The sequence below is a fragment of the Scleropages formosus genome, chromosome 21 (genome assembly GCF_900964775.1).
Source record: "Scleropages formosus chromosome 21, fSclFor1.1, whole genome shotgun sequence".
Taxonomy (NCBI): Eukaryota; Metazoa; Chordata; class Actinopteri; order Osteoglossiformes; family Osteoglossidae; genus Scleropages; species Scleropages formosus.
In genome coordinates this window covers 20,286,226-20,312,517 of record NC_041826.1, presented here as the reverse complement: position 1 = coordinate 20,312,517, position 26,292 = coordinate 20,286,226, and the positions used below count along the sequence as shown (strand labels likewise).

General features: G+C 46.2%; 1 protein-coding gene across 4 annotated transcripts; it reads left to right on the top strand.

The window, feature by feature from the left end:
* Positions 1-1,739: 1,739 nt before the first annotated feature.
* Positions 1,740-24,757, top strand: LOC108920985 (putative adenosylhomocysteinase 3). 4 transcript variants are annotated; one of them, XM_018730154.2, is made up of 17 exons: positions 1,742-2,162; positions 14,914-15,022; positions 16,625-16,768; positions 17,309-17,409; positions 17,510-17,612; positions 17,695-17,789; positions 17,938-18,044; positions 18,479-18,595; positions 18,682-18,745; positions 19,056-19,144; positions 19,344-19,414; positions 19,646-19,740; positions 19,908-20,006; positions 20,725-20,793; positions 21,030-21,108; positions 22,111-22,231; positions 22,665-24,757. In XM_018730154.2, the coding sequence occupies exons 1-17, from the start codon at positions 1,815-1,817 to the stop codon at positions 22,669-22,671; spliced, it is 1,818 nt and encodes a 605-aa protein (XP_018585670.1). In that variant the 5' UTR covers positions 1,742-1,814; the 3' UTR covers positions 22,672-24,757. The 4 variants fall into 4 exon arrangements, with proteins under 4 accessions (XP_018585671.1, XP_018585670.1, XP_018585672.1 ...); XM_018730156.2 differs by lacking the exon at positions 1,742-2,162 and adding an exon at positions 12,621-12,707; XM_018730155.1 differs by lacking the exon at positions 22,665-24,757 and having other exon boundaries at positions 1,740-2,162; positions 22,111-22,235.
* The last annotated feature ends 1,535 nt before the right edge of the window (positions 24,758-26,292 follow it).

The window sequence follows — 26,292 nt, the reverse complement described above, 5'->3', positions numbered from 1 at the left end:
AGAAGAAATGACATTACATGTTTCTAAACATACTTTTATCCTTTTAGCAGAGGCTTTTCTCCAAAGTAATTTGGAATAAATCCTCTTTAATGTTGCACTGAGACATTTTCATCTATCAGTGCTGGCTACACTGCAGTACGAAACACTTTCTACAGTCAATCGCTCATCTACACAGCGGGACAATGTAACACACTCTCACAGCCACGCTGTGGGCAATTCAGAGTCACCGATTCACCTGAAACACATCTTTGGGCTGCGAAAGGAACACAGAGTACCGGGAAGAAAGAGACGCAAAGGTGGGGAGAATATGCAAACTCCACCGAGACTGAACGGGGATCGAACCCAAGTCCTCCCGCACTGTCCAGGCATTTCTCTCTGCACTGTTATATTGGGAAAATAGGTGTTTCTTCGTAGGTGTTTCTTCGAATGGCCCAAGTGAAAATATGAAGAATGTAACAGATGATGTAAATCTATATTTCAGTACAGCGAACTATTTCTATAGCATAGTAACACACTTTCTCCTCCTTCCTCACAGTGTTAAGCAGGCAAATCAGTGTAAGCTCTGTGGTATTGACCTTAAAAGCCCGTGTTGCAAAGGTCACAGTGTCCCTCATGGCCCGCATTAATTATTGTTTTAACGTAGTGTATTTCTGGCCTTTGTTACACTGATGTGCAAGAGGGAGAAATTTAATACACACTCTCTTCATCATGTTCAGCCCCTGCAAACCATGTGTGTGACTGCCGCCTAGAACGAGACAGTCCGAAACGCTGCCGACACTGGAAAGCCGTGTTTCACAACGCTCCTCTGTCACTCGGAGAAACAATGACATTTCTGTCACTGAAGCAAGGGCTGACATTCCTGATGTTTTAAAACAGTATCCAAACCGATGCACACCCGAAACATATGAGGCTGTACAAATCCCACAAAACAAGTACAAATGTCAAACCTGACTTTGTAGAACAGAAACCAAGGGGGTTTAGAGTTAGAGTTAACCTTTTTATTTAGTGACTTATTTATGTTCCAAATCCAGGATGGGTGTGATTTATTGTGCAAACAGTAACTTCCTTCAAAGAGGAGCGTTTAGAAGAAAACCAGGAATTCTTGTGAATTTCCATACTTGCAGAGTACATTATTTGTTAGATTATTCAGTTCCGCCCCATTACATGTGTTACATATCACTAAAAGGTAAATGTGGTTATCCAAAAGTGTCAGTTTGGTCTGGCATGAGTGATAACTCACCCAGGCAGGTTTACTCAACTGTTTCGCTAAGTCAGGGTCGCGGTGGTCCGGAGCCTATCCCGGAAACACAGAATTTTTTAATAGAAAATTTGTGAACAAATTTATTAGTTAAAATGTATGGAAATCATTGTTTTCCGTTCAAAAAAAAAAAAAATTAGTACCACTGCGTTCTTGAGCAATCCTCTGTGCGCGCGTTCGTGTGAAGCATTTCTTTACGTCAGCACACCCGTGAGAATCAAACAAGAAACTCCATTTCCCAGAATTCTCTACAAATAACAACCAGGGTTTTAAAGTGGGCCAGGGGAATGTAGTTTTAGATTGCCCGTTGGAGTCTTGTGTTTTCAATTTTTTAATTACACTTTCGCTGTTTTTCAAAATATATTGTTCCAGTGAAAACAATAAATAATGAAAATGTTCTGATATGTAGGGCCAGAAACTGATTTGAGTTGTTTTACCCCAGCTTTGATGTTACATGAACTACATTGACCAGAATCCTTTGCTGTTCTGCCGTCCTCTGCGGCTCGTATCCGCTTGTGTATCGGTACTGGAAAAAGGACTTTGTGAGATCGCAGCGATGTCAGTTCAGGTGGTAGCAGCGAAAATGGCTGAGGTCGAACTGAAAGATATTCCTAGCAAAGAGCTAGCGCCTGTATCTCCATTGACACCCAAGGCCGAGGACAAGGGGTTAGTGAAAAACGAGCCGAATGTTGCAGTCGCTGCTCCTTCGTCCTCCGCAGTTGCGGTGGCGGCAGAGACGGTGGTGGTGAGAGGGGAGCCGAGTCTTTCTCCGACTCCTAGCCCGAACCCAGCAGCGAAGATGCCGCAGGCGTCCGCGATGAAGAGGACCGATCCGCAGCAGAACGGCGGGGAAACCTTCATCGGTCGGGACGGTGCGGTGGCCGAGGCTCCGAGGATGAAGAAGGTGAGCAGGAGGAGCAGGCAGAAGAGCAGCACAGCTAGGCCAGCGCGCTTGTTCACACGAGCGCCAGCGGCCAGGCGGACCGGGAGCTGCAGTTCGGTCTGTGTGCCTGTGTGTGTGTAATCCCGCTCCGGTGGGGGGGGTCGGCAGCAGTGGTGCTGCTGCCGCTATTTTACACACACCGAGGCAATTGCGAGCAGCTCATCGTCAGTTCTCATTGCTGCAGGTGGTGACGTCGCGTTCGCCTTAGTCTGAATCATGGGAATGTTACCGGTTCGAATCCCACCTCTACTGGCGGGACCCGGTCATGGGACATACCCTGATGAACAATTCCCTGCTGCGTTGGTGAATTACTATAGTGTATAATCATGCAACAATGTTAGTAAGGCAGCAGCTAAGCGAAGGTTAACGATAATAGTTGCCGTCGCGCGACGACGGCTCGCGGACGCTGGAGTAAGCGAGACCGCGATGGTTGTGTTTGCATCGTCCTGCTGCGCGGTCTCTCACTGCGTCCTGCGGCGGCTCGCCGCTCCACCAAGCCCCCCCGGCTCGCTGTAAAAAATATCATCTTCAACATATCTTTGAGTTTGAACACATTCCCTTCTTTTACATTTTCCTGCTGACTCCTTCCTTCTGACCCTTCACTATATAACAGGTGTAATTCACCTGTTGTAAGAGAAAGCGCTCGACGACGTCACGTGTTTTTAAAACTCGAACCATCCGGTCTCGCTCTTCTTCTTCACCAAATTAATTCATACAACTTGTTTCTTCATTGTAATAATTTATGGTTTTCGTTTTTCTGTTTCCAGGGTAACTTTATAATGTTAGATATTCAGCTTTGCAAAAATTTCCTCATTTGTATAACTGGGTATTCTTGCCTTACCAAGCAAGGTAGGTATATTTTGGTCAAGGGATTCAAACCGATGACCTTCTGGTTACAAGACCACAGCCATGATCAGAACACAACCTGCTGCCTATGATGCACTTACACTTACAAGCATATCTCAGGAAACCGATACTAAAATGTATTAATCTATATAATAAGACGGGATTGATAAAATATCATCAGAGAAGTGTCAATAATTTTCTCGAAATATGAACACGGAGCCATTTGAACAGATATGGAAATAGTGCGATGATCCCAGAACCAGAGGGGGGTCCTATGGAGCGAAATATGTGCACCTGAGTCGAGGACACGAGGTGCGTGGGTGTGTTTCACACCTGAGACTATTAACAGGCCCTTTGTACTGTATGAAGGGAAGTGTTACCGTGACCATTTAAACACACTTTGCTGTGCCGAGTGGCATTCGCCCCCGGGCACCTGGTAGTGTAGTGGTTAGAATTGCTGCCTTTGGACCCAAAGGTTGCATGTTTGAGTCTCACCTCCAGCTGTAGTACCCTTGAGCAAGGTACTTAGCCTGAATTGTTCTGATAAAATTACCCAGCTGTACAAGTGGGTCAGTAATTGTATGTAGAATAACACTGTAAGTCATTTTGGAGAACAGTATCAGCTAAATGAATAAATAAATGCGATGTGTTACTGTCTGCCGGTGTGTTTTGCTTTGTGTGTTAGTTATCCCTAAAGCTTCATCAGTGGCTTCTGAACTGATGATGTTTTTCAGACTCGGCTCTTAATTACGGCGATTCCTTTCAATCACGTTGTGATCCTGATGGAAATATTTTCTGGCGCCTTTGTAGGGTTTTGTTGTTCTTCCTATGTTCTGTGGTGCTGAAGTGATGAGCCTCTCGCCTGAAGGGGCTGACGGTGACGGGAAGCACGATGCACTTTGTCGAAGGAAATGGCATTTGGTGTGCTGCCTGTTTTTCCTCTAATTATCACACTTAAGTTCGCAGTGATTTGTCCTGGATCAGACTGTTTTCCATCATTTCCTCTCTTAGAGCAAGCACACACTTTTCAAGCTGTCACCATGTGTTGATGCTGCTGTTGATGACACCCTTCTATATACCTGTGACCTTTAATATTGTTATGAATCATGGGAACAAGAAAGTGCGATTGGGGAAGTCTTTGTTTACGCTCTTAATGTCTGTTTCTCAATGGTCTTTTAGTTCCTGCTCTTGAGATGATCTTTGGCTGGACATTCTATGTGTACATTTATGTTTATATTTGTGCTTTGTTGTATATCAATTCCAGTGCTTAGTTTAAAACTGTAGTGTCTACGCTACAGTTTTAAACTAAGCACTGGAATTGATTATTACATAAACATCCTGTGTTTCTACACACTACTTATCCACAAAGTGGGAGTTCGTACGGTGAAACCCAAACGAGGTGGATGAGATCTTTTTGGAATTTGTTTCTTGACAGATCTGAATGAAAATGATCTTAGGGACCACGGATGTGTGTTGTCATCCGAGCTGACTCTTACATGATGTCCAAACATAAAACAAGCAAGCAAAGTGAAGGATGTGTGGTTTCATCATGGATGCTGAACTGATTTAATACATCTGGCATCCCAGGAGTGAAAGAAAAAAAAGAAAGTGAAGCTCCTAATGAGGAGTTGTGTTGGGACACTGGCAAATTCGCAGAGAATGTTTATAGAAAACCACAGTTAATTCCCTGAACTTTTGCTGTGCTGTTTTGTTACAAGATTTTAAAGGGAGGTTTTAAAAAAAAAAAAAAAAAATCCAGTTTTGTTTGTCTGCAGTTAGGTTCCCAAAAGGATCCTGGTGTGATGGCAAGCTGGGGAAAAAAGGCCGCAAATATTTAAATGCCTCTGGTGCGTTATGGCATTTACCATGATGCTGATCAAAAGGTGACAGTGTGACTATTTCAGACTAGTTTTATAAATTGTCGTTTGAATGTACAGTTACTTGGATTTCTGCATGAATAGCTCCTAAAATATGATCTGATCTTCTAAATTATTTAATGCAAAGATTTTGAATTTTCGTATCTTTATTGAAGCAATGGTCTAAGTAATCAAGGTCATTGGTGGAAGCAGTATATGAATATGTAGAATAATGACATCCTGAAAACATGGTAATAGGATTCAGGTCCTACAGTCAGTTCGGGTGTGTGTTTCACCTGCCCTGGAGTACAAAGATAACACACATGCGCACACATGATTTCGGGTACCTCCTTTTCACAACAATTCTGTTGAAGTGCAATGCAGCCAAATCAAAATACATTTTAGAGGATCTCGGGAGAAGAGTTTCAAAGCTCATAAGACTGGAAAGGATTTCTAAAGCTTTCAGTCCCCAGCAAATACTTCACAAATGGAAGAAATTTGGCAGCGGCGCTGCTCTCCATAGAAGATATTTTATAATGGTCAGTGTAGATATTTAATGTGAATAAAGCTTCTCAAGTACTTAACTTAATGAACTGTTAATGCTTCATAGAATATGTATGGTGTAGCTCTAATGTTGGAGTTGCACTGAGGACATGGAATGTCCTATTTGAGGTTGCTCATCCAGCTAGTTTTTATGTGCTAAAAGTGAAAATTGATAGTAACAATAATGGGAAATGTGTGTTTAAGGTAAGATAGTAGAGACACAGGGTAGAGGGTGTAGCACCTGGGTTGGTCTCTCTGGACCCCTGAGATGAGAGTATGGGCTGGATTTCAGTGCAGCACATCTGAAATGTGGACTGGGGACTGGGTAGGGTGTTTGGTGTCACTTTACTACAGTGGTCATAAGTAGGTTGTGTTGACAGACGTGGCTGGTCTAGACACCCAGATTTAATTTAAATCTTTTTTTTAGCTTCCCAATCTCACTTATGCAGCTACAAGTAGAAGCTGCTGTGTTTTAGCCTGGTAAATTTCTTTTTCTCTGTGTTTGAAATGAAGTGTTACTTTAGAACTCATTAAAGTATCACCTTCTCACCTTGACTTCTTGAAAGCTGTATTTGGAAAAGATAAATCTGTTACCTAAGGGAATTGTCACCTCTAGCGGACATCAGCGTGGCCATTCCACCTGCTACCCAGGGCCTGCTTGCCATTCCCCTCGGTACAAGTGTTGCTGCTGTTGGGTTTTTTTTTTTTGTTGTTTTTATTTTTAAATAGATGCTCTTGTTCTTGTAACAACTGATCGATGGGTTTGAACCTTCGCTCCTGCATGAACGTGAACTGCCTGGGATGTTGGAGACATATCTTCTGTGCTTTCTGTTAGTTTCTCCCAACACCGGACGTACAGCAGATTAACGCTGTATGGTCTTGCTTTTCGAACCCCGTTCAGACAGCAAAGGTTGGAGCGCTGGATTAGGTTACACCATGCAGTACTTGGTGCTTATTACTGAAACCAATAGGGCTTGAAGACTAGAGTGACCCAGTTTACCTACAGCTATTTCAGAGCTTGTCTGTGGCATTATCAGGAGGGATACTTGTCTTGGTCTGGATCCTTGGCCTATAGGATGACAAGGAACACAGTGGTTCATCACTTGGACTGTGACCACAATGGCACGGAACCTAGCTGTGTACTTATAGTGAGTTGATGAAGGACCTGAGCAGGTTCCGATGCACAAGGGCGTCCTGCTGTTGTTCCTCTTGGAAGGAACGCTTGCTTTAAGTTGTTTCGGTCCATAAGAGTGGAAAATTCTGCACTCCTGATAAAAGCGTGTATGGGACAGATAAACAGTGTGTGGAATGTGTGTAAGAGGCATTGGATGGTGTCAGATGAGTACTTTCTAACCGCAGTGGGTTGGACAGACTAATACCCTGCAGCGTCAGAGATGGAATCCAGATGTTGAGGAAGGGATTCGGACCTGTTCAGCAATTCCTTACTATGGGTACAGACAACACGGCCATGGATGGAGGTGCTTGTTTGGAGTGTAAGGTTTGCATGAGAAATGGGACTTGAGAGGGAGACTGGAGATGGTGTGGAGTCTCACACTGAGCTGCTTTACCTGTGTCCTGAATCCAGCATCCCACAGTTTGAGAGCACAATTTGACAATAGTGACTGGGAAAGCTGATTTTAATCTTGGCTCTGCTGCCGGACCAGGACAATAATCTGCTTGCTGTGTGTTGGGACAGATTTTGGCAGCGCGTGTGCAAAGGGATTCCAGGAAAGAGCATGGGCACAACTGGGAGGATCTTCACTGCAACGATGGGAGCTGAATGGGTCTGCCAGTAGTACTCGGTCCAGGATGGTATGAATAGAATCTGGTGGGCGTCCAGATTTTTGGGGTATTGTCGGCTGTGTGTGTGGGTGTGCGGAGGGGGGTTCGCTGCGGACAGTCAGAGGGCCTAAACCATGCTGAATGTCGGCTCTCTGTTGCTCGTCCGCTGCAGGACTGCTGTACGTAAGATTATGTCATTAAGCTGCTGTTCTCAGTACCACTAACGGCCTTACTGCGTTTTTAGCCGATTCCCCTGAAGCGTGGCCTGGGAATGTGCATCAGGGCTATAACGTACATCTGATAGACTGTTGCCACTTCTGTGTCGTGTTGTGTCACCCCACCCCACCCCTGGGTTTGGCTACTTGGTTTCAGCATCGGTGCCCTTGAATACCAGGGTCTCCTTTTCCTGATGCTAGGCTTCTCATCCGTTGCCCACTCAAGCAGGCCACCCATGTGACACACACGAGTTGTGTAACCAGCCTGCTGCTGCCGCTTGGGGGCACGATGTGTAGTTGGATGCCCAACCTGCCACTCACATGCTGAGGGGAAGGTGGGATCCGAGTGTCTGAACAGAGGGTTTGGTTTTGCTCTGCAGGAACACCCGTTGTTCTTGTAGCTCTGTCTTGCACTTTGAGATATTTCGGGTGGGTGGCGGACACTCCGGGCTGATGGTGGACACTCCAGGTCCGGGGAACTTCTGGCTTTCGGTGCACTGACGCTGATGGCACCAGCGGCTCATTAGGTTCTAAGAATATGTGAGAGGAAACATGAGTGAAGTCCGTTGGTTCATGTTGTTGACCGATAGATCCATAACAGGTTGTGTATTCATTGTTTACACCGGAGGATGTGCTCTCCTGGGCAATTTGTACCTCCGCTGTAGGGAACATGTCACTGCTCCACATATGAAGGATGCTCCGCTCAGTTGGAACGACCCCTCATCTTGTTCTGAAAGAGCAGCAGGAGTTAGGCAGGTCACTGCTGAACCAGGCTGTGGAATTGATCTAACTCACTCGTGCATCATGCTTTACAGCAAGAACTTGGATTCAGTTTGAACAATAATGGGCTCGATTTGTTCTTTCACAACAGCAACAGAAACGACTTTGCTGGAGATCTCAGTACTGGAGTCACTTAGGGACGCTCTGGTTGCGGTTTCCATTTCATCAGACCGTAATCCAGCTGAGAACAGCCACAGCCACTTGGACCCATAGCTTTCAGGAGGCCCGCGTTCCTAGGGCGCGTCTAACGTCACTCATCCACTGGCGCCTGCTGGGGACCTAAGAAATCATTACCTCCAAATATGTAGCCTTTTTTGTTTACATAAATCTCCTCAGGATGTGTTTTCTTGCAGCAGGGTTAATGTGTTATTCGTTTAACAACAGTGGAAAAATTTAACTTTTTCAGTCCAGCCCAGGGTTTGTGTGTGGAATATTCCCAGCGTGTGGTGTGTCGACCTCGTGGGAGTGTTGCTCTGTGACCGCTATGACACTCTTCCTTACTCAAAAGGAGATGTGTGTGTGTGAAAAGAAAAAATGCCTCAATCCTCATTGTGTGCATGGTGTAATCATACCCCTGAGTAACACGGAGCTATTTTCGATTCTTTCTGAGCTATAATTTGGGAATAATTAAATGTAGTCAGATGCGGTCATTGTTTGCTTGGGGTTTAATAGCTGCTCTGCATTTACGTTTGGGTTTGGATGGGGACGTCGTAATACCCCAGTAAAGTCACGCGTTCCCCCTCCTTGTCGGTGGTCGGTCTGTGAGGAAGGTTGAGTAAGATCCTCTGAATCATCTGTTGTCGGGCATGTTTGAAATCACCAGACTTTTCCCCATCGTCATCATTAGTCACTCAGTATCTTCTATTTACTTCTCTGTTCTGTGTGTGTGTGTGTGTGTGTGTGTGTGTGTGTGTGTGTGTGTGTGGTGGTTCTTTTATGCTGCTTATACCGTGCCAGATGTTTCCAGGAAAGGGATCCAGCAGGTGCCGTTAAGAGGTGGGAAGGCCTGAAGGTATGTGCACTAAAGTGGTTTACGAGACATGTTTTCCCTTATTTATGGCAGCACTTGTCTCCGTGTAAATCAGCAGAACCTTCATTGGTCATCCATGTAGAGCAGCTCTGCAGGCATTGGTGGAACCAGGAAAATGTAGCTTTTACCGTGTTGTACCTCTTAGTTACCCAGCTCTTCGGCGGCCTTTGGTAGAGCATGGCGAGGGCAACATTTGTATTTGCCATAATCTTGCCAATTGGTCTCTGCCACCGTTTATTGCTTGGGGTCAGAGGCCGTGTGCAGGGTTGTTTGTGGTGTGATCCACAGAAACGGAAAGATCTCTTAGTAACAGTGTTTGTCTGTTTTGCTGACTGATCATACAGAAGCTGTTTTCGTGCCCCTTCTTTTTATGGCTACTGCACCCGGAGCGGCCCGGAGAAACGACCCATCATGACGTACCAAAAGGTCAACAATGAGCCTTCAGCTGCTCGCTTCTGTAGCGCGGGGGCAGCTAAGCTGTAACCTGGGTGATCACTGCCTTTGGTTTATGGATAACGGGTGTAGTTCAGGGAACACTATGGTATAGAAGGGTAATGCTGAAGCCATTTATGGAAAAAATAGCTGTGTTTTTTTTTTTTTTTTTTTGGTTGCTAAACCGTCTATCCCGTTTCTGGAAGGGACAGTGGTGTTGTCAGCATGGCACTGAAGATTTCCAGTTAAGCTTTCTTTATCTGTTGGAGAGCATTCAGAGAGGTTATATAATGACATAATACAAGCGTGTGTGTGTGTGTGTGTGTGTGTGTGTGTGTGTGTGTGTGTGTGTGTGTGTGTGTGTGTGGGGGGCGAGATACTGATGGTCCAGCGTGATGATCCAGCTGAACCACTACTTCCAATTCATAGGATGGCTTTTTAGAGGGCAGGGGTCTAGCCCCCCCCCCACCCGCACCCCACCTTCCTACATCCTCTAATCCAAAGCAGTTGGCTTTGAAACTTTTGGTTCTAAACAAAGTGAGTTTGACAGGTCTGCTCATCCAGTGGCCCGTTTGCCCCCACTTCAGCTGTGCCCTCCCCCTCTAGGAAAGACTTGTAGTTCCCCCCTCGATGTTTTCCAGCATTTCTCTCGTCGCAGGGTGCACGGCCTCTTACCACTTAGCCGAGAATTTGTAACTCTGTACAGAAATGTTCCCGGTCTTGACGTCATTTTCCACGTCACCCGGCGATAATTATTGTTGCTTTCTCGAAGGACGCATCTGCTCTCTGAACTGTGTGCCGAGTTCAACGCCGTTTTTAAACCCCCCCAGGAACAATGCGTGAGCCGTTTCCAGTTTCAACGCGCTCCGCTCCGCGGCCCGGTACAAAGCAGGCATTCTCGTACAATAAAGCAGCATTATGTGCTGTCAGATGTTACGCTCATGGTCTCGGCGTGCTCCAGCAGGAAACTGCATGGCGAATGAACGGAATGTCAGGGTTGGACCCCCCGCACGCATGTGTGATAACCACACTGCCGCGGCAGAGTCCTCGTGTTCTCAGAAATGGTGTGTTTCTGTCTGGGGAGGGGGACGTTCTCAAAATGTGTCTTAATGTCCTCTTCAAGAGGAAGCATAGTATTTTGGGAACCCTTCAGCACGGTCTTTGCTCTGCCAGTGGCTTTAATCCCCCCAAATCAGGCTGTGCCGCTTAGATGGTGCAGCATCTTCACCTGTGTGACACACTGGGGTTTCTGAGATGACAATGGAAGCACTGCCTGAAGGAGCCCCAGCTTATTCGGTGCAAACTGGGTAGTGTCCTAGTTAGGACCGTTGCCTTGTAACCTGAAAATTTCCACTCCGAACCCACCCACCCACCCGCTTTAGTACCCTGGATCAAGGTGCTTTAAATGGACACTCTAAGAATATCTTGCTGTATAAATGGGTGAATTGTTCTAAGCGGCTTCCGTATGCAAACCTAACTTTGTAACTCGCCGTGGGCAAAAGCATCAGCTAAATAATTATGCATTTGAATGTCCCTAAAAGAGCTTGTCTGACTTTGTTGGCTGGCAAGTTCTGATTAAAGGTCCATTAGTTTGATTGCCAGCCACTTTTAAACCGATCGATAGTAATGGCTGAACTCAAAAAGTATTTTCATCTCCGGTTGACAGCGTTTCTTCCTTCCAGAGGTTTGGGTGAAGGGTTTTTAATGATTTTTTTTTTTTTTTTTTTTTTTTTTTTGCAGATGGAGACTGTCCTGAGTTTAGGTCAGAGGTATATGTGTGGTGGTGGTTTTTCTTTTTTTGCCTGCCCCCTAGACCACACCCCTTGTGTTTGTGCCGCGATTTACTGTCTTCGTGTTTGTGAGGTCGTGGGTATAGGTCACATGCTGCAGGGTAACATCCTGTTGGGTCACTGCAACCTTGTGTGCAGCAGATCCAGCAGGTTGCCGCTCTGTCGAACAGGAGTTTTTCACGTTATTCCTCCATTCCACGGGTGCGTAGAGGTTTCCATGCTCTACCATCCATGCTGTGGGACTTGGCGGATTGCTCTTAATGCAAGTCTCCTCTGTCTTGCCTCTTTCTAACCTATATTGTGCCGAGGCTTGGAAGCAGGAATCTGCGCAGTCGAAGGAAGGAGGACCAGGATATCCAGGCCTGGCCCAGGCCTCACGCCTCGCTGCGATGCTGCTGTCCATGTGCTTGCTCGACGTTTTTGTTCAAACCCAGTGTGGGTTACAAGTTTACACCTGAACCTGTTTATGCAGCTGCATGTTTGTTACAGCAATCTGTGGGGGTCCTGGAGCCACACCGCACCGCAGTCCAATCGTGTCGCGCCCATCGTCCACACGGTGCCACCTGTGGTTATGGCAACACACTCCCTCTTGTCTCATGTTTGGCTGAACCACGGTTTCACGCTGTGGCGCCAGATCACCTTTCTATTAACAACTGCTTGCGTGTATTGATTCTGAGTGCATCTGCAGTCTTTGAAGAGCTGCTATTGGCTGATGGTTCAAGTGTCCAAGCACTCTGAGGCTGCACTGCCCCCTATGGGTCATCCTGCTCAAGCTCCACTCCTTGTAGACTGAGTGTTACTGCACATCTCCATCATTGCAGACAGGCATTTCTTCATTGCTGAGCTATTACTTGTTTCTCATTCAGCCATCGGTAGGGTCAGGTGGACAACGTCTGCACGTTGTGGCCGTACCGGTCTGAGCTGGAGCCGAGCTGGAACCAGGCCGGTACCGACCAGAGAATCAAACCTTCATATCCGCAGGTTTCTGGGACATTCAATCCTATTAGAACCTGGCAGTCACAGTTCCAGTTGTGGGGATTAAAAGTGAGAGTAGGCTGGAGTTGTCATGGGATGGGAGACCACTCTTGCAGGGTGGGCCGGTGGGGGGGTGGGGGGCGTTCCTTGAGCCTGTTTAAACAGAGCTGTGCCCGCTCAGAGCAGACAGGACTGCGGACATGGCCAAGTGGGAGTCGAGCAGTTTGAGTCCGGCGTTTTCGCTGCCCCATTGGATGGTGAGTGAGTTGCTTGCGACCACAGACCTACTATCCTGCTGGATACTTGTAGCTGTACCCCGGTAAAGTAGCATACTCGTTGAATGTACGGTCGTAGTGCTGGCCCCCGGTAACCGAGCATGTTTTGCTAACGTAATAATATAGTGCTGCGGCTTGCTAACCAAGCCATCATACTGCTCTAGTGCTGTAGCTCAATAACTTGGCATATTTTACTTACGTACTTCTCCGGTAGTATTTCCCACGAACGTAGCATGTTTTCCTAGCTAACCCCTCCAGTGCTGTACTCCAGGTATATAATGTATTTTGTTAATGTATTGCTATATTAACCACTGTGCTGTACTGTTATGTACTGCATAGATCATTGAAATAATCACCTTCACTAGTGCTGTACAATGCAGGCCTAGCGTTTGATACGAGTACTGTAGGTCAGCCGCACGATGTTATACTACAGCGTATGCCAGCAAACTGCAGTAAGGCTATAACAGAGCCGCATAATGAATAGCAGTGATTTGTTGAGCTAATGGTGCATTGGCAACAGAATTGTAAGTGCCCCAATGTGGTGTACCGGAGCCCCCTTTAACCTCTGTCCACGAGCCTAACCCCAGCGCTGCGGCGTGGGGTCCGACCCAAACGCTACTGACGGTCCAGAGTCCAGTTCTGTTGCCGTGCTCAGTCAGTCCTCAATGGATAACAGTTAGTTGTGGAAATCTCAGCAGTTCACTAGGTCAAGAGTTTGTGTTTCAATCCAAAAACAAGCACCTTAGTTACGGTTACTGGTGCATAATGTGTTTCATGAATACTGATGGTTGTGTATATTTGTAATATACATTTGTTAGTGTCTTTTGCATTAAACGTGTTTTGCTGGTGTGTTTCCAATGAAGACAATCCTCTTGGTGCATGTGGTATCGATGTGGGATTGCTCATAAGATTCATCGGTGTCCTGTGGACGGGTACGTCAGTCAACGTGTCTTTTGACAACAGTGACCTCCACCGCAGCCCACACTATCCTCGTGCTCCATATGTTGCACTGTGATCTAACAACTTCCCGACTGGACAGTCGCCCTCTCGCCAAAGGACAGAGAGCTTTACGCACAATGTTTAACTTGTTCTGCATTCACAGAATGAACGAGCTGCTCATTGTGCGAAACACGGTTGAAAACGTGTCCTCAAGGATAAGAGGAGGAAAGAGGGCAGGGAAAAAGCCCCATAATCACCAGAGGAATGACTTTCCAGCCAAGCGAGCGGCACCTGAAAGGCTGTCCAAACAAAGGCCCTGTTGTTACCTGATCCTAATGCCAGGTTGCTTTCTGCTGAGTTAGAGGGAGAGCGATGGAGAGAGCGGGCAGTGTTCCCCCAGGAGGTCTGCTCTCATCTCTTCTTACACACTCCATTATTTTTACATTTAACATCTTATACTGCTTTGGTTGCTCTGCAGATGTTTCTGCGCTTAGGGGCCGTTTCCCATGTTACCTCTTCATACAGCTGGATATTTTTATTCTACAGGTTGGGTGTCCTGCTTATGGAGGCAGTAGTAGGACCCTTGGCCTGTGCACACTCATAAGTGCCCTGCTGAGTACTGCCCTGTCTGCACTCCGTGACCCTTCGCTTGAGATGAATAGGTATCCTCGGTAGATCTGTCTCTCAGTGCCCCGGGGCAGTGGCAAGCTGCCAGTTATGTCAGTTTGTCTTTCTTACTGTTTAAATGCTGCTGTTGTGGTTCTGATGTGCAGTTTCTTGCTTTAAAAATGAAGTTGTCCGTCAGCTTTGCGCCCAGATTCGCCCACGTGAGCAGAGTCGGAAGGAGCCCCGTCCCTCATCCGAGGCTCTTCCCCACAGTGTGATTAATATACGATTACGCTTCCTCTCGTTGCCCTCTGGGCCGAGCAGCACGATAATTAAATCACACGGCACCCTGGGACCGCGCTACACATTTCTCAATAGATTTCTAGAAGTTGCTTAGTCTCTCTGAATTCTGTCACTGTAGTTACTCAGGTTGCAGGGTCTGCCCACATTGCTGGGAGGACAGTCCGGGTTCATTAGTGCCTCGCTGTCTGAGGGCTTCCAGGTTAGGGTCCCTCCAGAGAAGCAGGCTCATTGTTGGAGTGTTACATGTGCTGTAGGTATGTCGCTGTGCAGTGGTGGTACTGTGATGTGTGCTGACGGGCAGTTTTGACATGAAGTCATCTCTCGCGCATATTCTCGGCAGATCCAGTTTGCGGACCAGAAGCAGGAGTTCAACAAGCGTCCCAGCAAGATCGGCCGTCGCTCGCTGTCCCGATCCATCTCGCAGTCGTCCACAGACAGCTACAGCTCAGGTATCTCGCTCTCTCTCACACACAAGCATGCACACCTGTACATGATGCTACTTCACAACTCCCATTCGTTTCACTCATGCATGTGCCATCGAGCCAGTCCTTACTCAAGCAATGTTTTTTGATGCCAAAGGAGAAAGGGAAGTGGTTTGCTGTTGCCTTATTCCGTAAAAAAGTGCAAACGGTGGGAGAACCGCGTGAACTCTGCACACGCTCAGCAGGACTGGAACTCCACACCCGCCGAGCAGCTCAGGGGCTGTAAGGCACCGGCTTTACCTGCTGTGCCACCGCATCCCCTTTCCACTTATGTACTTTTCTTAATTCGTGTACCCAGTGGCTCCTTTTGCAAAACTTACTTGCTCTGTTATTAGATACTCCAGAAACATGTTTCCTTGTGGTGCGAGGACCTGCTCTTGTTTCGGGAAATGGAAATGGCTGGAAAAGAGCTTAAGTATTACGTTACTTCAACAGTCTAAGCCAGAAATGTGGGTTGGTTTAATTACTCTATTACTTTTTTTTTTTTTTTTGGCCTTCCCTAATTTTTATCTTCTCCTGGTACAAAAATCTGGAATTGGCTGCTATTGCAAGACAGCTTGGTAGCTTGAATTGAGAGGTTTGTAACTGCATCTCGTTCATCAGCTGTAATGCTGAGACAAGCGCAGAGCGGTCACAACGGCCACCGTGGCTTCCCTGGGAAAGTCTGACCTGGGGCTGGCTGACCAGCAGTCTACCATAAGAGGATTACATGCCAGCCTTAAGCTCCGCTTTTGAGAAAGAGGAAACCGCAGTGATTCTTTCCACACTTGGCTACAGGGAACAGCTTGGAGATGAATAAGAGTGACCTTCCTTCTCACCCACCAAACAGCAGTTAATGTAGTCCATACAGGTAGTAAATTAATGAATGTCATCACCGCCACCCACCCCCAGCACTCTTCCAGGGTGATCCCATGCCCATAAGGTCAGGTGACATGTGCAAGGTGAGAGTGCTGTTGGTGCTGTCCATACATAGCCCCCCTTGCAGTGGCCCTTGTCCTTTCTCCTCCTTGTATCAGCACCGTCCCGCTTGTCCCTTTGCTTGCTCACCTCCAGCACACCAGACGAGAATCTAAGGAACGGAGATCAGGTTGTTGTCGAGGAGGTTCAAGCCCATTTGGTCCGCATTATTCGTGATGCCGGTACGCAGGCGGGCAGTGTCTATATGCTGCACGGAAGAGGAGAGATGGAGCCCAGCAAACAATGTTCTGGGCTCCTGGCATTAATGCGTTTTATATCCCTGCCGATATTTAATTAAGGAGAAAGAGTGAAGAATGTTAGCTTTGTTTTCCTTGAACCAGTTACCTGAGCATTTCTCCAAACCAGTACTCTTCCATGCTGCACCTCAAAGAAGGAGTTTGAGGAAATTGCATCGCGACTTGGCAAAAATTCCCAATTCCTATAGAACAAGGTCAAAGGAATGCTTATTCTTTTTACCAGTTCCAGAAGACGCAACCTGTGAGCACGCACACACCCAGGTTACTGCTATCTGCTGTCACCGCGAGAACTTGTTTGCAGGAGCAGCCTACAATAATTAATGTGATTTGATTGATGGTTTTTCTTGGCCCCCAGCCGCATCATACACAGACAGCTCAGATGATGAGACCTCCCCCAGGGATAAACAGCAGAAGAACTCGAAGGGCAGCAGCGATTTCTGCATCAAGAACATCAAGCAGGCTGACTTTGGGCGTCGGGAGATTGAGATCGCCGAACAAGGTGAGCTGTGCCTGTGCGATGTGTAGGTGGCACCGTTGGGTGTGTCTGAGGTCGAGACCAAACGACAGGTTTGGACACTCTCCAAGGGCGACGGGTCTGCTGTCCTGTTCAACCGAAGGGTCACTATACCCCTTGCACCAGCTAGCAGTAGCAGAGAACTGATCTGAATGTCCTTTTGAAACTGACCTGAGATCGGCTTTGCTTCGTCCCTACTATCGACTTGCCTTTTTTTTTTTTTATTTTTTAAATAAGTCACAGCCTCTCGACTGACCCTTGTTATCCGTGGATACAAGCAGGAGCTGTGAGAGCCGTTTGTAGCTGTAACAATGTCCTATTGTTGCGCTACATTTCCTGCTGGTGGGGGTGGCAGCACCCTGCCCACGGACTCAGACCTCCTCTCCTTGCCCAACATGAACAGACATTCTTTGTCCAAAAGAATCAAACTTTCCCAACCATGGAGAGAGGTGTGGGGCTACTGGGTAGGTGTGGGACTTGTGTGGGGGGGGGGTGTGATAAAGTGCTTCTGTGTGTCCCGTACAGAAATGCCGGCTCTGATGGCCCTGAGGAAGAGAGCACAGGGAGAGAAGCCCCTGGCTGGAGCCAAGGTGGTGGGATGTACCCACATCACTGCCCAGACCGCTGTGAGTGTACACACATACTCATACGTGTACTTCCTTCACGCTGTAGAGCCCATCCAGAGCCTATCTGCGGTGGATAAGTTGCCATCTCCTGTCTCTCCAGGTGCTGATGGAGACCTTGTCAGCCCTGGGTGCCCAGTGCAGATGGGCAGCCTGCAATATCTACTCCACCCAGAATGAGGTCGCTGCTGCCCTGGCAGAGGGAGGTAAGTGTGCTCTCCCGATGTGCTCCTCCTCATCCTCTCACAGCTCTGGACATAACGCGTTCTGCGTGTCACTCCCACGCAGGTTTCTCTGTGTTCGCCTGGAAGGGGGAGTCCGAGGATGACTTCTGGTGGTGCATCGACCGCTGCGTCAACGTGGAGGGCTGGCAGCCCAACATGGTGCCCACCCCCCCACCCCAGCTTTTCTTTCGAGGCTTTCCTTTGCTTTTCTGGGACTTCGCGGGTTTGAAGAGATTCCTTCTGGCACCTGTCAGCGGGGAAGAGTGTCGACTAAACGAATGACAGGTTCCATTTCACGTTTCCACAGATTCTGGATGATGGGGGCGACCTCACCCACTGGATCTACAAGAAGTACCCCAACATGTTCAAGAAAATCAAGGGCATTGTGGAAGAGAGCGTCACTGGGGTCCACAGGTGGAGTGGGGGCGTTCATTGTTACACGGATGGATTAGGCTGCAGTAGAATCTGCTCAAGGTCACCTCTCCTTTATGGGCATACTGCCACCTACTGGCCACAGGGAGGAAAAAGAGCCGTGTAGTCAGACCATGTTTCGTAATGAAGACGACATATATTTATGCAACACTTTTTTGGTGGGGGGGGACAAAGGGGTTACGTTTCTGCATTTGTGTAACAGATCGTGGTAAGAAAGAAATGCTTATATGCTGTGTGATAGAATCAAGCAGCTCATGTTCTTGTCAAGGGTTTTGTGTTGCTGGAACAAAGGTCCAAAAGCTGCTGTTGGGTTAAATGAGTATGATGGGCGCATTGCTTCGTAAGTCACGTGCCTTGTACTTTCTGAGTATTCCTCTCAGCATAATTTATAAATTCCCTCGATCTTTTCTCCCCAGGTTGTACCAGCTATCCAAAGCTGGGAAGTTGTGTGTCCCTGCCATGAACGTCAATGACTCCGTGACCAAGCAGAAGTTTGACAATCTCTACTGCTGCCGGGAGTCCATTCTGGATGGGTGGGTGAGCTTGTGGGTTTTTACTGAAAATGAACTCCCGATCATTGACTTAATCTCAGGAAACTTTTTTTCCCTCCTTCATTTAGTCTGAAACGTACCACAGATGTGATGTTTGGAGGGAAGCAGGTTGTGGTGTGTGGCTATGGAGAGGTAATTATGTCAGACAGTCGTGGGCCAGAGATAGTCGCATGATCCTGAACCTCAGTTTGTGACATATATGAAATCTAAAAAAAATACTTTTGCCTGCAAACAATTGTTGTTTTTCGTTGGGGTCACAATGGGGCAGAGCGTTAACAGAAAACCTACTGCAACCTCACATTTTGATAGGCTTACGATTTTTCCCACTGATTTTTACTGTGCATACAAAGTGGAATGGTCAGTATGCAGAAGATTGTTTTTGCCAGCAAGCATGTTTTTCTTTGTGGATGTATTTATTTCTGTGTGCTGTGTGTCTGCATAGGTGGGGAAAGGCTGTTGTGCTGCCCTGAAGGCCATGGGCTCCATTGTTTATGTTACAGAGATTGACCCCATCTGTGCCCTGCAGGCCTGGTAAGTCCGTGGGGGGGGGGGTTATGAGGGCCAGGGTTGGTACTGTAAGCAGCTGGGAAGATGCAAAAGGATGTGCTAAGATATATAAAGATGAAATGTCAAAGGGAAGTCTGAAAAGTAGGCTCTCCCATAGGAGATTGAAGGCATGTGACTGAGGACCAGACGTTACTTACGGTTCTTACGGTCTCCCTTTCCCAAGCATGGATGGCTTCAGACTGGTGAAGCTGAGCGAAGTCATCCGACAAGTGGACATCGTCATCACCTGCACAGGTACAATCTGCGTCGCTGCCTTGCTGACCCTGGTGTGAGACTCACCTCATGACTGCTTGTGCAGTTGGGGGTGAAAATAACTCGTGAAGGTGGTGTCGCATTCTGCAGTCGGAAGGGATTTTCCAGTGCTTTTTGGCACCTGTCTTCTTGCGAGCGAGATTCTGACGGGGGTCAGCGGTTCAGAAACGCAACACGTGACTTACTGTGTTTATGGATGTCATTTCGTGGTAGGCAATAAGAACGTGGTGGTACGAGAGTACCTGGACCGCATGAAGAATGGCTGTATTGTCTGCAACATGGGGCACTCCAACACGGAGATCGATGTGGTAAGCAGGGGACTGAGCTGGGGTGCCGTTGCTTTAGGAGCTCTGTTAGCAGACCCTGGCTAGAATAGTTGCTCCTCTTGATGATTCGTGGTCTGCCTACAGGCTGTGGCTCTGCGTCACCCACAGTGGCTTGGTCTGACAACTCTCTCTATCTTCCTGTACCCCAGGCCAGTCTGCGGACCCCTGAGCTCACCTGGGAGCGTGTGAGGTCACAGGTGGACCATGTTATCTGGCCTGATGGCAAAAGGATAGTGCTGCTGGCCGAGGTGAGACATCCACTGATTCTAAGCTCTGTCACAACACGCACCAGAGACAACCATTGACACTTTACCACAATTCTTATAATTACTACTCTTCCCTTATTTTTGTGTGTGTGTGTGTGTGTGTGTGTGTGTGTGTGTGTGTGTGTGTGAGAGAGAGATGCTAGCCAGCACCAAAGCTGGCATTGAGGGTTCTAACAGCAGGTTAGGTTCTGCTCATATCTCCCCTTTACAAAGTTTATTTTTTCCTGCTTTGTCTGCTCTACCAGTGACTGCTTGGCATGCCTCTTGAGGCTGAAGCACTTCAGATCTTGAGATGGTTGTGTGTGTCTCGTGCAAGATGCCCTACTTTCACTCAGCAGTGCTTTGCTTTTGCCGTAGTCTAATGCACATTTAAAATGAGTGGTGGGTGTGATAAAGGTGAAGATGATGTTTCTCTTGCTCATGGGCAATTATTTCTGCTCACTCCCTCCATATTTGTCTAATATACCTTGTTGAACTTGCCAATACTTACCTGGACATTCGTTTGAAGACCTCATTTAGGTTTATCCTCTATTGTGCTGGTGTGTTAAGTATCTATGGCTCATATCACCGTACTTGTTCTGACAAATAGTTGCATCTGGTCTCGTTGCTGGAGAGAGCAGTGAAAGGTGTAGCCCAGGGTGAGGACAGCTCTTGTTCTCAAGGGGTTCAGTTGGGTCTGTGTGTCCATTTCCTCCCCCAGGGTCGTCTCCTCAACCTGAGCTGCTCCACCGTGCCCACCTTTGTGCTGTCCATCACTGCCACCACTCAGGTGAGTGCCCAGGTGCCACAGAGAAGATGTGGCACAAGGTGCTGTCGCCTTGTGTGGAAGAGACAAACTATTCAAACTCAGTGTGTGATCCTAAGGCTGGAGGTACAAGATGATGCTGTTAGCATGTAGTATATGATTGTGGTAAATGCAAACAGGAAAGGTCAAGCTGCCTCTCTGTGGGCCTCTTTTGCATGACGGGCCGGACTGACCCCAGAGTGACCCTTCTGTCCCCACAGGCCCTGGCTTTGATAGAGCTGTACAATGCCCCTGAGGGGCGTTACAAACAGGATGTGTACCTGCTGCCAAAGAAAATGGGTAAGGCTACCTCATCGTCAGTAGAACTTCTGTAACTCCCTGGAACACAGGTGTTTCCTGCTTTGGCACAAGCTGCTAGCCTTCAGCAGTGTTGCTCCTGGATGCAAGATTCCAACGAACCCTTTGAGAAACCAGTTTCTTCGCTTTTGTTGTCTTTATCTCTTCCAAATAACCACGCTGTCTCGTCGCGTTCATATTTAATGTCCTTTCGGAGAATACAACAGAACTCTCTGGTTACTGCCTTTAAAAGCACTGCGGTCACATCGGCCCTCCCCAGCTGTGGTGCTCACATTACGAGACACATGGGAATCGTGGTCCAGAGCCAGTTGCTCCAGGCATCACAAAGCCACACGTCAGTGCTTTGCGGACAGTGGTGATGTGACATATGAGGGCCCTGTTGTCTCGATTCTGGCCATGTTATCATCGTCAAATAGGTGCTAGTTTCACACCGGGGCCAGTCAGCATGGATTCTGCTGTGTGTCTGGCCACGCGTCCCCTGAGCTTGACTGGCACAATGCGCCCAATATGGGTCATGCTGTTAGAGGTTCCAGCACAATTTGACAATGCCCAGAAAGCAAGTTGATCTATGCATGAATAACTGCGGTGGCTTCTGAGGACAGTTGCTGTGGGTTTGCGAGCATACAGAGCAGTGAGCTGGCAGTGGGGAGCAGAACCCAGAGAAACCCCATGCAGTGAGTCACTGCCTCCTTCCTGTACAAACAGTGGTCTTCATATTGACTCGGTTATGGACAATATCATGTTTCACACTCGTAAAGACAAAACATTGTAACTTGTAAAGACGAAGTGCTGGTTGAGACCTTATCACAGAAGTCTGAGAATCTGGCTGTGACAACGAAGTAGCTTGCTTCTCTAATCGTTCCAGAAACACATTATAACCGGTAAAGGCTCACAAAGGTGTTGTTTATACACGTGCGCCGTGTTGGGTGGCGGTAGGGGGCCTGGTGGGTTGAGCGTTTGCCCACGTGTGATGTGTCGTTTCAGATGAGTACGTGGCGAGCCTGCACCTGCCCACGTTCGACGCGCACCTCACGGAGCTCACCGAGGAGCAGGCCAAGTACCTGGGTTTGAACAAGAACGGACCCTTCAAGCCCAACTACTACAGGTAAAGAGCACCGCTTTACACAGACAAAGGCTGTAAGTGAAATCCACGGGGACGGTTTATTTCTGGGTGCAACCAGCCATTCTTTCTATCTTCTTTGTCCATCATTTTCAAAGGGCAGCTGTCTCATGCGATCTCTGAAGCTCTTTTTGGAGCACCATTAACCATGTCAGGGTGAAATTTATACTAGTCCAGTGGTATCTAACTGTGGACTGATGCTAATTTGCAACATCTGCCTGGCTAGGGTTAAGGTGATTCTTAGAATAGGAACAAGTGATGGGAAGTTACCCAAAAATTGACCACATGACTTATGTTTACATCCTTCAAAAGGTGTGCCTGTATTCTGTAGCAAAGTATTTATTACAGTGGAAATAACTGAATCACTTCAGTCTTTCACAGCCATGTGTTCTAATTATTATTTTCCTTGTCTCTTAAGGTACTAACCTGGTTTGGAAAAGAAGGAAAAAGCAAAACAATCTACTTTAATACCATACAGACCACAGTGTAAGGAGGGGGTGTCCCCTCACCCTGCTGGCTGGCAAAGTGGTGCCACACCAGTTTTTATTTATTTAATATACAATACTGTTCTCCAGCCTCTGTCAGCTGTTCCTGTTGGATGGCCCTCTGGGACACCCCCTGGAGGTCAACTCACTTCATTTCCAGTCACTCACCTTATTAACCACACATTAGCCCATTTAGTTTTTCTTTTGTTTTTTTTTTTTTTTTTTAAATCATAAAACTAAAGCCAGATATATTGGTGCAAAAAACAGTGACCTCTGACAAATTTATGATGTACATGTTCCTGTCTTACTGTCTTTATTTTCTTAATTTTTGGAGCAGGGTTATTTTAGGCCATCTAGTCGTATCAGTTTATTTTAGCGTTACATTCACACTTCAGACTTTTTATAGAACCCTTTTACGATATTTCCTTCCAATTGAAGGGGATGGGAAATGCTGATGTCTCCTGACCCTCTTCTGGGCCAGCCACTCAAACACTACACGAGATCTGTCTTACTGCATACCTTTTCTCTTTCTCACAATGAAGTATTTTTGCATCGCTAACTGTTTGAATGAAGGTGTTATGGACTAGAGGAATACTCAGCAGAAGGGAGCGATGAATGGAAATTCATGTTTGCATTCTGCTTTCTATATGGAACCTAGGAGCATAGCATATTGTAAACTGGGTGTGTAGTTTTTTTTTTTTTTTTTTTTTTTTTTTAAATATATATAGGAGCTTTTCTATACTTCGTCCACCATTCATTTCTCTTTGTTATGAGCAAAAACATGTTGTTAAAACATGTTGTGAGCATTGAAACGTCATATGATTTGTTGTAATATGAAGTACTGAAGATACCCATTTTGTGTACTGTGAAGCACGAACTGCTTTGAATGTGAGAACACATGTAAAGCCAGCCTCCCTTTTGTCATGGCAGCTGGGAGACTTTGGAAGCAGGTCTGTGAGATTCCTGACACCAATCAGAACTGCAAAACACGTTGGGCCTGGAGCTTTAGCAATTTAAGACTGAATTCTGTCAAGCCTTTATGATTTGACCACTTAAATTAATACCTTTTGGTCCTTTATTTTAATATTCATATTTAGATGCTAGATAAATGTAGCTGAGTAGAATGAGGATCCTTTCAGTTAACTTTTTACTTAAATAAAGGGAAATGTGAAACATGGCCTCTATGATTTGACCTTTGATCTCTGCTGGAAATATTTCTGGAAGGTGACTAGAGCCATCGACTGCATTGTCCATCTCCACCAGTTCACATCATGGTCTGTTGTGAGATTCGCCTGCCAGGGGGTTTTACGTGTGGCCCTAACCCGGGAACCCTATCTTTGCGTTAACTATGTGACTCTCTCACAAAATACTGCACTCGCAAAGCAAGTTCATCATTGTCTCATGGAATCTGTCAGTTGTAACACTGGGATATACAGTACTTTTAAATTTTTTACCTTTTTTTCTTACATGTCCACAACCTGTTTTTCTTGGTTTGAGGAAAAACTTGGCTATAAAAGTGATATGCTAACCAAACTCTTAACCCAAGTTCGCTCTTGCGCCAGTGATATATCTTTACGGTTTTTGTACAGTGTACACACGTATTTCTGTGTTCACCCCAAATTCTCCCTTTGCTGATTTCACCACCCTCCCTGCCTCACTCACCCCCTAGTTACGCAGTGGAACTTCATGCTCCCTTGTTACCGATATTCGTGTTTCTTGTGTGTCATTGGCAAACGTTTGTGTGCTGGCACTGTGTGGGTTCGCCATCAGTGCATTTTGGGACAGAGTTGTTAAACAACGTTTCGTAATGACTCAGCGGGAGGGTGGGTTACAGCACTTTTGGGAGAGTGTAGAGAATATGAACAAAAATAAACACCTGTATTTATTGTTGTAAATCTTAAGTACAAACGATAAATTCTCAGATTTTAAGTTGTCAAAAACAATGTTTTAAATATTGCAAGTGATTATAGTAGAGCAATAATGAACCTGTAATCTTAAAAATAAAAAAATAAAGTGTAAACAAACATGCATTTGAAACTGTTTTATATTTACGATAAGATATTTTATGCTTTGACCTCGATCTGGTCACTGATGGTAGCCCTCTGATACTGGTGTCTTACCTTCGCTGGTCTCCCTATATAACAGGCTTATAAATTCAATCTGTGGCATTTTTGCCATCATTTTACTTCCATAAATGTGGTTTGCATGATCCTGACAAAGATGCAATAAGCACTACAACCACACATGGGCACTCAACCCCATTTCCATTCCTGATTGCACAACTCAAACCCTACAAATTACTGGATCAGAGCAGTCATTCAGCACAACAAAATAAATAGAATGAACACTCGAACTATGTACAAAAAATTATGCTTAGCATAACAGCACACAGGAGAACAAAGTCCTTCCATATTGAATCTCAATCACAACAATTGATTGTCAATCTAATACTGCAACTAGAACAGCATTTATTAATTTTAGCTGTTACAAATCTATTGTAATGGAAAGTGGGATTTGGACCTGGGTCCTTCAGGTACTGATGGAAATAAACTATGACTGTAACTACGTTAAGTGAGTGTGACTCACCACCGTCTTTCAGGGAGCAGGACTGAAAGTGGACTCAAGATGCATGTAAAACTTTTACTTCATGCTATTTACAGAAACAGTGACTGGTGAGGAAAAACTGTGAGGGACTAGACCTCCCTCCTAGCTTCATGCTTCCATGTGCCTGTGCCACAGTCTTAATAAGCAGCTTTAATAACATGAATATCTTTAGTAGTGTAAATAAAGCCTTAATCTTCCATTCAAATGGTCATCTGGAATCAAACATTTGCTATTCAGCGCTTCTAAAAGCAAAGTGTTTATGTGCTTTGCAACATGACATAGCAGTGATCTTGGGTACTTAATTTCTTTGTCATAAACACCAAATTATCAAAATGTTTGTCTAGTTTACCATATTGCAAGGTACATTGTAGACCAAAGTTTTGTATTAAAAGAAAGCTAGAAATAATATATTTTGTTATAAATGTACAATGTTATATTCATTGTCATGTTTGAAAAAAATGTTTTTTATTTGTGATATGTTTTTTGTTGGGAAACCAATGATAATTAGTCTAATGAGGTGATCCCATGGAACAAATTAACCCCATTAAGCAAGGAATGGGTGTGTCCTTAGAAATCTATTAATTCTGATAGATTCTCAGTCTTTACAGTATTCATAATGACTAATGTAAACTGCCATTTTACAGCTGTGTGAGTTCCCCAAAAGACCATGTAGCAGGTTTTACCAGTGAATCTACACAATAGCTGATGATCATTACCTTTTCATCCCCAGCCAAATATTTTCATCCACCCTAAGGAAAAACAGACGACCCAAAGAGGCACCAGTTCCCAAAGGACAGGAACTCATGGTAATTTGTGAAGACATACTGTGAGGGTTTGGGAAGTGTCGCCAATCGCATTCCTCACCTCCTGAGTCAATGCTGGAGCTGAGGAAAGGTGCTTGGGCAGTAAGGTTTTGATGGCCAGCTGCTACCCCAAGTTCAAGGTGACTTGATCCCA

What these genes read in the sequence shown, in the direction of transcription:
- LOC108920985 (XM_018730154.2), top strand. Translation starts at nt 1,815, where the DNA reads ATGTCAGTTCAGGTGGTAGCAGCGAAAATGGCTGAGGTCGAACTGAAA. An exon ending in GATTGAGATCGCCGAACAAG is followed by an intron (nt 16,769 to 17,308) that starts GTGAGCTGTGCC and finishes TGTCCCGTACAG; the next exon opens with AAATGCCGGCTCTGATGGCC. An exon ending in CCAACACGGAGATCGATGTG is followed by an intron (nt 19,741 to 19,907) that starts GTAAGCAGGGGA and finishes CCTGTACCCCAG; the next exon opens with GCCAGTCTGCGGACCCCTGA.